This window comes from Erpetoichthys calabaricus, chromosome 10 (assembly GCF_900747795.2).
Source record: "Erpetoichthys calabaricus chromosome 10, fErpCal1.3, whole genome shotgun sequence".
NCBI classification, from domain to species: domain Eukaryota; kingdom Metazoa; phylum Chordata; class Cladistia; order Polypteriformes; family Polypteridae; genus Erpetoichthys; species Erpetoichthys calabaricus.
In genome coordinates this window covers 113,413,808-113,429,195 of record NC_041403.2, presented here as the reverse complement: position 1 = coordinate 113,429,195, position 15,388 = coordinate 113,413,808, and the positions used below count along the sequence as shown (strand labels likewise).

At 41.1% G+C, this 15,388-nt stretch overlaps 1 protein-coding gene across 3 annotated transcripts in view; it reads left to right on the top strand.

Moving 5' to 3' along the window:
* Positions 1 to 803: 803 nt before the first annotated feature.
* Positions 804 to 15,388, top strand: part of deptor (DEP domain containing MTOR-interacting protein) — a 56,378-nt gene continuing 41,793 nt past the window's right edge. The window contains exons 1-3 of one of the 3 annotated variants that reach the window (XM_028811739.2): positions 804 to 1,170; positions 4,043 to 4,221; positions 15,172 to 15,295. In XM_028811739.2, coding sequence (XP_028667572.1) covers positions 1,082 to 1,170; positions 4,043 to 4,221; positions 15,172 to 15,295 — 392 coding nt within the window. In that variant the 5' untranslated portion in view covers positions 804 to 1,081. Of the gene's footprint in view, positions 1,171 to 1,278; positions 1,444 to 4,042; positions 4,222 to 15,171; positions 15,296 to 15,388 lie in introns of those variants that run through there. The other 2 variants (XM_028811738.2, XM_051932849.1) reach the window with 2 other exon arrangements.

Here is a 15,388-nt window from a genome sequence, read left to right as displayed (position 1 = left end):
TAAGTAAACCTCTCAACACGGTCGACACTGTCTCCACGGACAGAGATACTGCTGATGGCTGTGCCCAAGAGGTCATTAAAGGCCTGGATCTTGGTTTTTATCCAGGACACTAGCAAGTCCAGATTCTCAGACTCCTTGCTCTGTCTCTCGAGATCCCAGATCAGAGCCTCCATTGACTCGGCGAATCATTCTTCACCAACAGATGCCTCACAGCCGCTGAACCACAAGACCCTGCCCAACATCCAGCCCATGCAAGCATTGAACACTGTAGGAGAAAGAACATATCCCTGACAAACCCAGAATTAACTGGGAAATACACAGAGGTTCTTACACAGTAATACATCAATCAGGTTTCTGATTAGAGTATCATGGCCCCTTCACATAAAACATAAGGAGGTCCGTGCCTCACCATGTGTCATACCCTAATTACAACAGGCTCACTGTATTTTAGTTCAATATTTATTATATAAGTAGCTAGTGTTTCTTTTTTTTTTTTTTACCTCATCGTTACACATTGACCTGTTTTCATTTGGTAAGGCTAACTAAATCTGCCGTCTGGTCAAAGCCTGACTGCAAATGCACAACATTTTTGTTTTGTTGACTTTGCAGCCATTTCAGTCCAGCCTTGCTTCGGGCTACACAAGCACTATTATTAAATCCTTTCAATGCTGCTTTATTTTGTGTTGCTAAGAACTTTATTCCCTGCAGTTTGCAGGGCTGCACCATGGTGTTCCAGGCAACAAGTGACACCTGATCCAGCAGGGTTGAACATTAATTGTGCAAACACAGTTCTTGGCGTAGACATTATTTACAGTGAGTTGTGCCTGAGGGGAGGAGGCTGCAGGTTCTGTGGATCATGTTACAGGACCCAGCCCCCCTGTTCATGGGACTCAAGTGCCAAGCTGCTGCCAGTGCTCTCAGGGAGACCTTACTGTCGAAGTCTTGAAGGGTCTTTATTCAGCAAGCACATCAGACCATTGTCGTGGAAGTGACAGGATATTGCAAGTTCAGCTCCACCTCAGTTTGCAGAATGTCTTGTTAGAAGTGACTATTCTTTTATCAAGGCTGACTGTCATCCCACATGATGGAGAGCATTGTCAACAGTGTTAAGAAGAAGGCCACTGAGCGGCACCACAAAGCTGAAGTGATGATTGCTGGAGAGCAGCTCAGGTAAGACCTCTTTTCTGCACATCAGTAGCTGTCAGTCTGCAAGGTATGAGAAAAACAGCTTGTGCCAGGGAAGGTGGCACCGCAGGGAAGGTGTGCCCAAGATGTGAAATGGATGACATGTATGTGGCTCCTGCCCTGCAGGTGATCCAGAGCTTACATTCTCTCATGTGTGACTTGACTTTGATTTTTAACATTAGGTGTGTTTTGTGTCAACAGGCTTTCCTTAATGTTTTTAAACAGATTATCTGTAGGGAACCTTCTCTTGTGACACTGGTGTTTTTTTAACCTTCCAGCATGTGTGGTACTAAGAAACCTGTTTGTTATCTGTTTAATTCAATGTGCTCCCATGCATTTATTCCAATGTTTTGGCTGTACTGACTGCACCTGCCTGGGAATGGTGGTGTTGTGTCTGTGCCTGACTTAAGATCCCTGCCTGTTGAGCGCATGCCTGTTTATTTACCCCGCATATTCAGAGGCTCCAGTCTGTTTGAGTAAGGGTCTCCTTGATTTCTTAAATTTCACTGTCTCTGGAGGCACCAGCCTGTTTGCCTCTGTGACACCTTTATACTTTGGGACCTTGTTTGAGACTTCTTTGTGATGTGTGGGATACACCACTGTACTGTATCTTTATCTCCGATCTCGTGTGTTCCTACTGGGGCTCATGTCTATTTATTCTGAAACATCTTTAATATAACCAACTTTTCTCTAGTTGCCCCATGGTATCCCTTGCTGCAGTGATTAGCAATATTGCCTAATAGATCCAGAATCCTGTGCCGGGTCACTCTCTTTGTGGAGTTTGCATGTTCTCCCTATGTCTGTTTGCATTTCTCTCAGTCTACTCAAATCCCAAAGATGTGTATGTTCAGTTACTTTTCTAGTCTACATTTACTTTTTTGTAATACTGCTTGTTCATAAGTCATCCCTGCAGTGAACCAGCCCTATCTTAGTTTGGGTTCTAATTTGTGAACGATGTTGCCAGGATACCTTTTAGTCTACTTTACCTTCAATGGGATTAAACAGTTTTGACAATGTTGTATTTTGTTTTCTTTGTTTTAATTCAGTTCAGTTCAGCTCATCTTTGAAAATTGTTCTTCATTGAGTGCTGGGTCAGAGTGTTGTAACAAATTCATAGGTAAATGCAATTACAAACTTTACAAATTACTAATGACATAATGAATATATGGAAACTCTGAACCATGCAATTAAAAAAACTTATAGGCTAGCCCTTATTTCATACGTATGAGACTGAAAATATCTTGTATGTACGGGATACTTTCACGAAAGTACAACATGTTTTCACATTCACACGAGATACAGTTAGATTAAAGAAATTACAAACGTGCCTTTCGGGTATCCCGTATGTACGTGAAATTATCTCATACGAACGGGATACTTTTATGTATGTACAAGATATTTTCATGTATGTATGAGATATTTTCACATACGTACAGGATAGGGGTTATCCCATAATATTTTTTCATTGTGTGGTTTAGTGCTTCCATATGAATACACATAAAGATTTGTTTAAACACACAAGAAAACAAAGCCAGTCAAAAATAATTAGTATTAATGGAACCTAACAATATCTGTCCATTAATTCATTCTTGAACTATGGCTAGTTGAAAACAGCCATACTTGTACTTGGGGTTTTTGCTTATATTTGCAGCTTTATTAAAGTCTTCTGTCTGTTTGCCACATTTACTATTCACCTGTATGAATACCCCAGTATTTCAGATTTACTGGGACTCCTTTAGTATTTGTCCGAATATGTCTGTTTTATGGGAGTCTCCTGTATTTAGGAGATTTCTTTCATTTGCAATGCTTTAGAGTATCTGATATATCATGAGAACTCCTCTATTTACATCAAGGATTCTGACATCGTCAATATCCACGTCTATATACTTTTCAGTCAGCACCTTTTACTGCAGACCCTCTGCCTTCACACCTAAACTAAGCAAACTTAATATTTTCATGATTCTATTTATATCAGTATATGGTTGCAGAGGGTGTAGCCTGTCCCTGCAGCATTGGATGCAAGGTTGGAAATATTCCATTGCAAAGCCAGTTTAGTGTCACCAGTCAACCTAACCATCATAACTTTAAGCTGCGTGAATAAACCAGAGCATGTGAAGCAAAACTACACAGAGAACTGCACACATGCTGTAAACAGGACAGGATTTCAATGGAGGAATCTGGAACTATGAGGTAATGGTGCTAATCAGTGCAGGGCAGTGCCATGTCAGTCTATATTAATTCAATTTTTTTTTTCTTTAAATAGGGCAGTTCCCAATTATAGGGCAGCACGATGATGCAGTTATTAAAGCTGCTGTTTCATGCATCTAGCTTTCTGGATTGAAACCCCACCTCTGGTTTTCATGTTTTTGGGTTTTTCTGTGGATACTTAATTATTCCTCACACATCTTCTTAGATATTCAAGTTAGGTTAATTGTTGATTCTAAACTGACCTCAGTGTGTGTATACACTTGTGTATGTCCTATAATGGCTTCCCACCTTGTGCTAATTGATTCCATGATAGACTCACAGTTGTGAATTGGAATATATGAATGTACAGTACATATGCATTTACTTATCTTTTATGAGCTCAGAGCACTGTACATATTTACAAATACAGTATTGTTAAACTTAGGCACAAAACACAATTTCAAACATGAACAGTCCATTCTATCTATCAATATTTTTTTTTCAGAATAAACTCTATTTGTTGCTATTCTTCTGTTTCCCATTTACGTATTTCTGACTTCAATCTCTTGCTTTTAATTTATGATTTTTCTTCTTCTCAATTTATTTCATTTTGCCCCTTATCCAGCATGAGTAAATTCTCTCAAATTCTTTAATGTCTCCCTCATTTTAGGCTGCGCCTGCATGATGCCAAGCTCATAAAGGATCGACGTTATCATCTTCGCACCTATCCAAACTGCTTTGTGGCCAGGGAGCTCACCGATTGGCTGATTGACCACAAAGAGGCTCCGGATCGTGAGACAGCAATGAAGCTTATGCAGAAACTAATGTCTCACAATATCATCCATCATGGTATGATTCTTAGATTAACCAGCAATGACCTAACATGTTTTTATCCTAATAGTCTCTTACTGTTAAACGTGCTTCACTGGAATGAAAGTCGTGGGTGGATGACTTCTACAGGTTATAACGAGCTTTGAGTGAAGTCAGACTAACTGGATATCATCAGCCCACACTGGATTAAAGTGCCCAGAAGTGGTGAGGTCTCAATTGACTCAATCACCTGGGCACTCCTAATCACACAGGAATATGTGCTACCATTTTTTAATGTTCAGTATAAATCTGAATTTTTTTTCCTATTTCCAGAACTGCCTTCTTTGCTCCCTGCAAATATGTTCTGGGCAATCCCTTTTCTTCCCCATCCCCTCTTGACCTCTCTGAGAATTGTAACTAACTGCAGAAGGAAAGATGCATTTCCATAGTTAGTTACTTGAGAATTCCTTCTGAGTTAATGTATAACTTGAGTCTTGGTTGAGTTTGAATGGGATGCAGTTATGCAGCACATTCTTCTAATGAGTAAAAAAAAAAAAAGTGAAGGACAAGTGTACAGTGAGGGAAAACAATAACGTTTTTTCTGGAATACAGAACACCACCTGCCCCTAAATATGCATTCAGGTTGTCTATTCTTGATCTTGCACCTGGCTGCGCAGGTCCTCTCTTTGTACCAGATACATACTTGTTTGGCTGGGTGTCCTATCAGCTTTACAACTGGTGTGTTGTGCAAGCTCAGTGTTGGCACAGCAGAAATAGGGTGATGTGCTTGGAAACTACAGTATATCACTCTTCTTTCTGATTTCCATGATGATTTTAGCACTGTGTTTCACCAACATCTCTGGTCATTGTTACCTGTGGCAGTGGTTTTGGAAATGTTGCCAATGACATGCTTATTCACAGCAGCTGTTGTGCACCCAACCAGCTGTATGAGGAATTGTCAAAACATTTTAAATCTAGCATATTGAGAGGAACACCAGTAAAACCTGCTTTTTTTAAAATACTCCAAGTGAATACTGATATACTTGTTAAATGTTTGCAAACATATTGTATAGCACTCAAAATATTTTGTCTTGTTTTTGCAACTCCACTCTTTGCTGGCTGACTTTATGTCTTCATCTTTTGCAAGCCATATTTTATTTAGGTAGTGCTTCAGATAGGGGATGATCAATAGGGCCAAGTCTGGAGAGGCTGAGTGTGCTGGTCTTTTTGAATCTGTAGTTTCCCAGAGCTGTCTTGGGAACTAATGCAGTATGAGTGGGTTGTATTAATATGAAGTAGAAAAAGAATGGTTGACTAACCCCAAAGAAAATCAGCCTAAATATTGACCAGTTTTGTTGGTCTTTAGAGGAATATACAGGTTGTTGTCAACTTACGACTGTTACATACAACTGTTACAGTATCTCACAGGCCGATAACAGATTCACCACACCAGCTCCGTATGACTTGACTCATTCATCTCAATCTCAATTTATTGCCTGCAGCAGTTTCGACAATGTTCAGTTGCATCTGTCTTACAATTACAAACGAAATTGATCTCAGCATAAAAACTGAAGGTGATCAACCAGTATGAGGGAGGAAAAAAAGCGAATGCGATCATATGTGACTTTAAGTTATCCTGCTGTAACTGGTGTTCACCACACCGCATGCGCTGTAATGCTGTGCTCTGGCTTTGAATACAGTTAACGTTCGAAGCTTCTGCATTTTGAATCATGATGTGCTGCTTCGTACGAACCGACACAAAGGGGTAATGAAGGGACTCTGAGCTCCTTTAGCTGTTAATGTTTATTATTAACAGGTTTAAATGTTAAAACAGAAAACATTTGAGTGCTCAAACTCTGCCGGTACAATTCATCCTCTCACAGTTAACATAATGAACACTGGGAGAGGCTCACACTAATGACGTAACATAACACAGACAAATTAAGTATTTGTGAAGCTGTTAAAAATCCGGCACCCATATGAGCAACAGTAATAATGAAACAAAATAATAAAATAAAAAAATAATTTTACACAAAAAAAAAAATAGAAAATCTACACAATGTGCTAAGAATGATGATGAAAAGGATTTGGAACAAACAACATAACTTAAGGGATGTATTGTATAGTACTATATATATGGTCAGGTTTGAATACATACACTGGTCTGTCTTAAGACCAGATCAACTGATGACCAGTCCGTCAGAATCAAACATGGTCATAAGTCGACAACTACCTGTACTGTAGTTGATATGGTCTATACCTTCAATTTCCCACAAATCTTGCACAGATTCAAAAAAATGCACATGATCTTACCAGCACTGGCATAGATCTTGAATTTATTTTGCACTAGAGAATGTTTCTATTGTTTTGACATTTATAGACACTGGGCCTTAGTAATCTATCTATGTTTCATCCTCAATTGTGAAATGCATGTTAAATTTCTCCAAGTCCAAATTCGTTAGCCTAGGAATTTCTTTGGGAACATTTACATGCAATGATGCTTCATTTCAGGAGTCAATGTTCTGGGCACCCAATCTGCACATGCCTAGGTCATGTTTAATTATCCATAAGGAATGGATTCAGCTGACCATAACTAATCCCTGTTGTGCCCTCGAACTCACAAATCATCACTCTTCATGGCCACGTGTTTTCAGTCTTCGGTGCTGAAGACCAATCCACCCTTTTGTAATCTTTGAGAGACATCCTGTCATGATAGAATTCTGTAGTCTATTTCCTGGACATGTGAAGGGGACTGGTGCTTGGCACATATTGAGCAGGTACGATCAAATCCCTGTTTTCTAGTGTTGGAAATGCGGTAATAGCATGTGATATGGAAAAAATCTTGATGCCAGATACCTCTTGATTCCTGGTTCACTTTGTCACAGTTATATACAGTACATAGGCTCTCAGGACTCCAGCAAGTATATTGCATAAGAAATTTATTTAACAAAGACATCTTAGGAGCATACCATGCAAGATGCTATTCTTGCATTCTAATCACAGATATGCTAACAATTCTTTGTTCAGGTGAAGCTTTTATAGATATTAATATACAACTTTAGCTCATACTATAGCTGTTGGCATGCAAATTGAAAGGGTGAGATGGTCTAAACATGAATAATGGAATATTTTCTTGTTATTGAGACTCAAGGTCAAAGATTTCTTCCTAGAGAAGCATCTGCTTATTTTAACCAGATACACAAATGTCAGTTGCGATGGATGGCACACATGTACGGGTGTCCTGGCCAGGATGGAGCATGGTTCCTTAATTGGATGGGAGGCCAGCCCAAAGATGCCACAAGAAACAGGCCAAAGATCGTCCTGTTTCACCCAAAAGACAGGCAGAAGATGCCAGTTTCGTAGTGGGTACACTTGCATCCTAGCCAGGTTGGACCCAGGAACAATACCCGGCTGGGAGAACAGTATAATGGAAGGACAAGAGGGAGACAACCCAAGAGCACAGTGAATTCCCCTGACCCAAAAGGAGGCAGCATTCCTGGGTGGTTGTGCCTGCACAGATACAAGGCACACCGGATGTTGAAGAGTGGATATATGTGGAGTAGTGGTTAATGCTTTGAACATGAGGTTGTGGATTCATATCCCACTACTGACACCATGTGACCATGAGCAAGTCACTTGTAACAGATTATATCATAACTGTTGTACATCACCTAGGATTAAGGTTTTAGCCAAATAAGTAAATGTAAATGTAGCCCTCAAGAACAGCCTTGTTGGGTTCAGTGGGGGTCAACAGGGGGTTCTACAGTGATTCTTCATTCCTACTTTATGGGACATCTATTTGACACGGAAGTACTTCCATCAGGTCAAACCAGGTATGGGATTGAAGAAGCCGCCCGACCTCATCTAGGCGACCCAGAGTCTGGTGGAAGTGGACACAGCTCACCTGGGTGGTGTAGATTAGGATTAAAGAAAGAGAAAATGTGAAGAGAATTGTGTTTATTGCAGTACTGGAGCCTTTATGGAAGGTAGTTGTAAAGATAAACCAGTTTTATTTAATTGGGACTTTGTCTGTGCGGTTGTGTCTGAGATAGGCTGCTTTCTGGCTTCCTCTGGTGTTCATAAAGTATAAAGTGCCTTTGTTGTATTGGTAATCTTATGGCACTCTTTCAAGAATAAGTTGAACACAGCTGCATCTCTTAGAACAATGTTTCTTAATTTAACCCCAACACCCAATACTTGATTTTGCCGTGTGTAGCATCTGTGCTGATGTGGTTGTGTAAGAGGAAATATGCTCTATACCACTGTTAGAAACTTGCAATTTACATATTTTAGTACACGGGAGATGATATTTCAGTGCTTAAGTAAGCACTGTAGGATACTGTTTGTTCGCTCATCATGCTTCTGCTGTGTTAGGATGTCTGGTGGATGGTGAATAGGTGTACTCTTTGCTTTCAGCCTTCGTTTTTACAAGGTGCAACTAGGAATGCTTTTAATCTAGGCCACCTTCTCCTGACTAGCAGCTTTGACAAACTAATTCTTAGAAAACTGTTCACTGATCATTCATGCATCTACAAGAGGAAAAAGCCTAACTGTTCACTTACTGCAAGGTGAGCGCTCTAGTGCCAGTCCATACCAGCTAGGCTCCCACTGACGTGCTTTAATTTAAATAATTTTCTCTAACTGCCTAAGCCAAAATGATTGATTGGATAAAGAGCAATGGAAAAATGTACAAGGAGTCAAGAGCACCTGTTATCACTTTACACACATAGCAGCAGGCCCATTAGTTACTCAGCTACTTGTCAGCCACATATCAGCTAAAGTAGTTTCAAAAAGCTGGAAGAAAAAAAAAAAAACCTTCAACTTTCATCCAAGGTGCTTGCCCGTTACAGACACTGATTGCCAGGCTTAATATGCTCCTCGGTGCTTTTGAAAAGTAGCTCATGTTTAGCGAGTGAGGGTTCAGCTTTTTGTGTCCCTTCAAGAAAGAAAATTATTAACCATTATTAACCATCTCTCCCTTTTGCACTCTTGCTTTATCCATCACAGGATCACAGAAAGCCAAATTGTTTTCTGTTCATAATGAAGATAAGGCAGAATTACCTAGCAACCAGCCCATCCCAGAACACACTTAAGGCTATGAAATGCAGGAAAGAAAACAGAGTACTCTGAGACAAGTCACATACAAAACATCACCATGCAGTTTATTTTTGTGTAGTGCCCTTCACTGAGTGCAGGTGCAGGGTTCTGTGACAGATTCTCAGTGTAAAATGCACGTATAGATTATACTAATTACTAAATACGTACAGTATATAGATACAGATTTATTAAATCACACAGAAAACGAAATAGAAACTAATTAACATAAATGGAAACCTACAATATCTGTCCATTAATTTTTAAGCTATCACCAGTTGACAACAGATGGAAATTGTAAAAGAGAAGACAAAGACAGCCTCAGACTCATTTACATTCCTGGAAGATCACAGGGTAAAGACAAGAGTCCCCAGTTTTACTTATTTGACCGACATCTTTATCCATGATGACTTACAACATTTATGATACAATTGGTTACATTTCTTTTGGCTTTCCAATTGGAGCACAGGCAGGTCAAGTGACTTGCTCAGGGTCACACAGCATCAGTAGCGGGATCTGAACCCACAACCTCAGGGTTTGAAGTCCAACCACTACACCACAACATTTTAAGTTTTAAAATATGTCTTAAGGCTAAGTTAGATTATGCAACTTTTCCATTGATTTTTCAGTCTTTGACTTCATTTACACAGTGTGTCACGTAATGTGACGTACTCCGAGTGCATAAGAGCTGACAAGCAATGAATGCTCATATAATATAGCAACAAGGAATAAGGAAGAAAAGCATGTGTTTTGAGCCTTACAAACAGAAGAGAAAGTCGTCTGTCTGATGTCTCAGGTTTTATGTGCCATTACAGAACAGAAAAAGAAGAGAAGGACAGAGATTGTGACTGAATTCACTGTACCCATTAACCTTTCATACAGCACCGAATAAAGTAAGGCAGCATGTTATTAGCAGTCACCAAATGGGGCGAGCACAACTTCAGTAGAAGGATAGCACTCAGTCAGAAAATATGCCAGTCTGCCATTTTAAATTGACCACAAATCTGACATACATAATGGCTAGAAGCTGCGTAATGTGACATTAGCTTTAGGGACGAGACTGGAAAATCAGAGTATCCAGAGAACTCCCACTAGGGACAAGGTTACACATACTTAGCCGGCCTAGAAATTGAAAGCAGTCTCTCTTGGATATGAGGCAATAGCGCAAACTAGTGTGTACTCCAACCTTCTGCTAGTCTCTGTCTGTTTTCATGCCAGTGAGCCTTTTATTTTTAATTCTTTGCAACTGAACTATTAATTTTAGCCTACTGTTACCAGTGCAAGACCTTTAAACTTTATGTACTGCAGAGAGAAAGTTGTTCTGTAAATGTTGCTTACCTATTGGAACATTATGCATTTTAACTAGTAGTTTCTTTAGCCAGTCCATCACCTGCTGTCCTTGAATCTTGAATATTTTAAAGTGTCAATAACTTCTCAAAGAGTGCCATTCTTTGCCAACTATAGAAGAGGTTCAACCATGTTCCCTCATCTCCTCCATGCTTTTCTGAATGCTCATTCACAAAACTCGGCATTCACAGTTCTCAATGCATGACATCACATATGATGCTGCCTGATCTGTACAGCAAAATAGTAGCTTACAGTAGCTACCCTATGTTTGAGAACATTCATGGGCACACACAGCATGGTTCACTTTAATCACTCTTCCTTTTTATGCTGGCTTTAAATTCTCATGAAATATAAGCTAACTAGATTAAAAAGAGTCATCCAAGGCTAACTCTTATCTAATGGCATGTTAACTCCTCCACGAGACCAAAGAACACCTCCAATTGTGTTTAGCAGGGATGCCACCAATTTTGTGGGTGTCGGCGATTATCAATATTCATCCACTCTTCCAGCACCAAAGCCTGCCATTCAGCCAGATTAGTTGGATGGCTCTGCCAGAGTTTTACTCCCAGGGATTTTCTATCCCATATAAATCTTTGGATTTTGTGGGCCAGTTGAAATGTGAGAATGCATCAGAATGTTCTTTTTGTCAAACACACTGAGTTTCAATCCTTTTGTTTATTCTGATGATGAAGCACAAAAGGTAACACATGGTTGTCCAGAAGCTTAATTTAGCCCTTCTTGTTCACTTCAACCACTTCTCACGTCAAACAAAGGAACCCATTTCCTCATAATTAGAAAAACCCCAGAACATCGGAGAGCCGCCTTCTGCTTGAACAGCACTTTGTGCACAGTCCACACGAAAGTCTTGATGTTGTCAATGATGTATTCATCACTTCACCTTCTTTGAGTACAAGCAGAAACACAACTCAACAGATGAGATAACACATTTCCAGGTGTCAACAGTCCAGTTTTTGTGGCTTTGTGCCAACTGTAACTGTGAAGCTCTGTGAATAGCTGTTTGCAAGGGCCTCTTTCTTTGAGAGTTTGTTCAGAAATGGTTTCCTGTGAGCCTGTATTGAATGTCTGCAGCAGTTCTTGCTTGAGGGCAAAGTGGTTTGCTGTCAAAATGTGTGAAACATGGCAATGGTCTCCATCTGTGAGCACTGTTTTTTGACCGCAGTTATGCCAACGATTAGCAGTTGCCGGCGATGTACGCCAGTGCTGAAAGACCCATTGGATGGTACGCTTTGACACTTTAGTACACCATAGTGAAAACACAATAACTCCTTTTTGCCAATCATTCATGTCAGTCATGCAACCCATTTTTCAAGAAGAGAACCAAAAATACATGGCATGCCACTACTCCTCGTCACTATATTACCTAGTACTTCATGATGCAGCTATTTGTAGTATGGAATTCCTACTGGGGTGCCCTCTGTTGGTGTCCAAAGTGTGTATCAAATCTTATAGGGACAGTGACAAATGTTTTTGTCTGGTAATCATATTTTTTCAATGTGTTGTCTTGTGTATGATGTTAAACTGCATCCAGCCCTGCAAGTGGTACTCTAGCTTGCAGGGAAATCATAGGGGTTGGTGGCAGAACGGGCACTCCAGCCACCATAAAAAAAAAAAAACTTCACGCAACTCTGATATAACAGACAGGAATCTTTTTGGCTCTCAGTGGGAGTAGCTCTGCTTCAGCTAACCACAGGAAGGCTGCTCGCATTATGAAGGGGATGGGGGAAAGTCCTCAGGAGCCCCATCCTCAGAAGAGTCAAAACCTTCGGAGAGCCAATGGGGTCAGGCCTGTTGGGTTATCGGAACTGGTCTGGTGCTGAGGCATTGCCCGCTGCACGGTAGCACTTGGGTCCCAGTTTGAGGTGGCCCATCCGGGTAGATGTGGGGAACGTCTTGTCTCTCGGACATGATGATCATCATCTTCTTCTGCTGTCAGAGGAGCTGTGTAAACTCTGCATTTCAGTGGAGGCACTCACTGAGGTTCACAGACCTGGGACTGGCCAGATCTCTGTAGGTGGGTACACCTTTTATTGGTCTGGTTGCTCTGATGGTTGTCATACTCAGGGAATAGCTGTTGCTGTAGTGGATCGTCTCCTTCCGATGGTGTCCGATGTCATTCCTTTCGACAAGTGTATTATGAGACTTAGATTAAGACACTCTCTGGGTGTCTCTGTTGTCTCGGTGTATGCACTGACTGTGCTAATTGATATCTCGGTGTGGGAGACATTTTATTCACAACTTCGCTTGGTGGTTGATAGGTGCCCACGAGGTGACACTCCTCTGGTCATGGGTGACTTCAATGCGACCACTTGCACTGATAGGGCAGGCTATGAGGATTGTGTTGGTCCCCAGGATCTGTGATCACTTGCTCACCTACCAGTGACTGGAGCAGTCTGGTTTCACTCCTAAGTAGTCTACCATTGAACGCATTATAGCACTGAGGGCTTTCATGGAGTGCAAACGTGAATGTGTGCAAAGTTTCTTTGCAGCCTTTGTTGATTTTCATAAAGCTTTCAACTCAGTTGATTGAGCTGCCCTGTGGGACATCCTGAGACTTTGCGGGATCCCCTCAAGGTTGCTGGATATCATGGTACACTGGTACTGTGAGTGCTGTGTAGAGTGGAGGCAAAACCTCTGCTTTTATCTCAGTTGATTCTGGGGTTCGTCAGGGGTGTGTTCTTGATCCTACTCTGTTCAATGCTTGCATGGATTTGGGTGTTAGGTAAGGTCGTAGGGTCCAACGGCTGTGGGGCACCTGTTGGTGAAGAAAGATTCACGGATCCTGACTTGGTCGCCGAAGTTGTGATCTTCGCGGAGTGAATGGAGGCTCTGACAGGGGCTCCCGAGAGACTGAGTGAGGAGTCAGAGTGTCTGAGCTTGAGAGTGTCCTGGATGAAAAACAAGATCCAGGCCTTTATTGACCTCTTGGAAACAGCCATCAGCAGTCTGTCTGTCTATGGAGAGTGTAGACCTTGTCGAGAGGTTTGCTTACCTCGGCAGTGACATTCATGTCTCTGGTGACTATTCCTATGAAATCAGTAGATGGATTGGGAGAGCATAGGGGGGTCATAAAGTTGCTGGAAAGGGGTGTGTGGCGATCCCGATATCTATGCAAAAGGGCAAAGTTCCAAGTCTTTAGAGTCTTGGTGCTTCCTGTCTTTCTATATGGTTGCAAGACATGGACGCTATCCAGTGACCTGAGGCGAAGACTGGGCTTCTTCAGTACTGTGTCTCTTCAGAGAATCCTTGGGTACCACTGGTTTGACTTTGTTTCAAATGAGCGGTTGCCCACGGAGACCCGAGGCAGGCACATTACCTGCATTGTGAGGGAGCATCAGCTAAAGCACTACAGCCATGTGGCCTGATTCCCTGAGGGTGATCCAGCTCGCAGAATCCTCATTGTTAAGGACCTGAGTGGCTGGACCAGGCCAAGGGGTCGCCCACGTAACACTTGGCTGCGGCAGATAGATGGTCATTTCCGGAGTGTGGGACTGGACCACGTGTCTGCCTGCAGACTAGGATCCCAAGCTGCTGTGTCGTGTGGTGAGTGCGGCTACGCGCCATACTAGTGCAAGTTCCCAACCTGACCTAGCCTGTTGTAAAGCTCACAGTTTCCCTGAGCTCTTTTACCTGAGTCCAGTCCTTAAATGAGCAGACAAGGTAGTGGGCTTCCATGAACCAGCTGTATAAAAGTTATTATGTAACCCTTTGTGGTGAAATGTATATGTATATTCTGTTAGTACATGCATCCAATGTCTGTTAATGATAGTTTATAGCTTTAGTATTGCAATCATGAATGTCACCATGATGGGCAAAGCAGGTGTCATCCTGCTTCTTTAGAACTCCACAAAATAGATTTACACTTGACAAGAAATGACTCCAGTGATTTTTTTCTTATTACATTTTTTTTTTGGACTTCAAAATTTTATTTAAACACAAAATACCCGGCAAGTGATAGGCAGATGCATATTAATAGGGCATGAAAACACATAAATCTATATACTTTTAACATGCAAAAATGCGTAAAATGTACATGTATTGACATCTGTCTCTGCAAATGCATAGGTTTTAATTTTTCCTTAGCATAGACCACATTCTACAATTCATGGAAATTATTTGCTTTTGCTTCACCTTATTTTTTCACGCATGTTCTTTTCAATTACTATAATGTGTAGCCTGCTTGATAAACAATTACACTGTGGCACAGAGTTTGAAGCTACAGCCTTCTGGTTGCAAGGAGCTGGGTTTAGTTCCCTACCCGGGCAAAGTTTGTGTGCAGTTTGTGTGCAGTTTGCACATTCTTCTCATATTCTGGTGCACTCAGGTTTCCTCTCACACACCACAAATATGGAGAATAGTTTAACCCATGACTGTATAAGTTTATATGTAGTAAAGTAGTGTACCATTTTTGTTTTTTGACTGGTGCTAGCAAATTTGCCCAAATTGCTACACCCACGTAATGTATAAAATGGATACATGGATATTCGAGAAGCCAGATTGTGATCCCTTTTTGGTATTGTTTTCTTTTAGTGTGTGATGAGTATTCTGATTTCAAAGATGCAAAACTCCTGTACAGATTCCGAAAAGATGATGGTACATTTCCACTCAGCAAAGAAGTCAAAGTGTTTATGAGAGGGCAAAGCCTCTATGAGAAGTAAGTAGTTTAGTAGTAAGTAGCCTTAAGTTTTGCCTCATTTCTATTGTTACTGTTGTGACACAGTACTGAACTACCATATAAGTGCCAAGT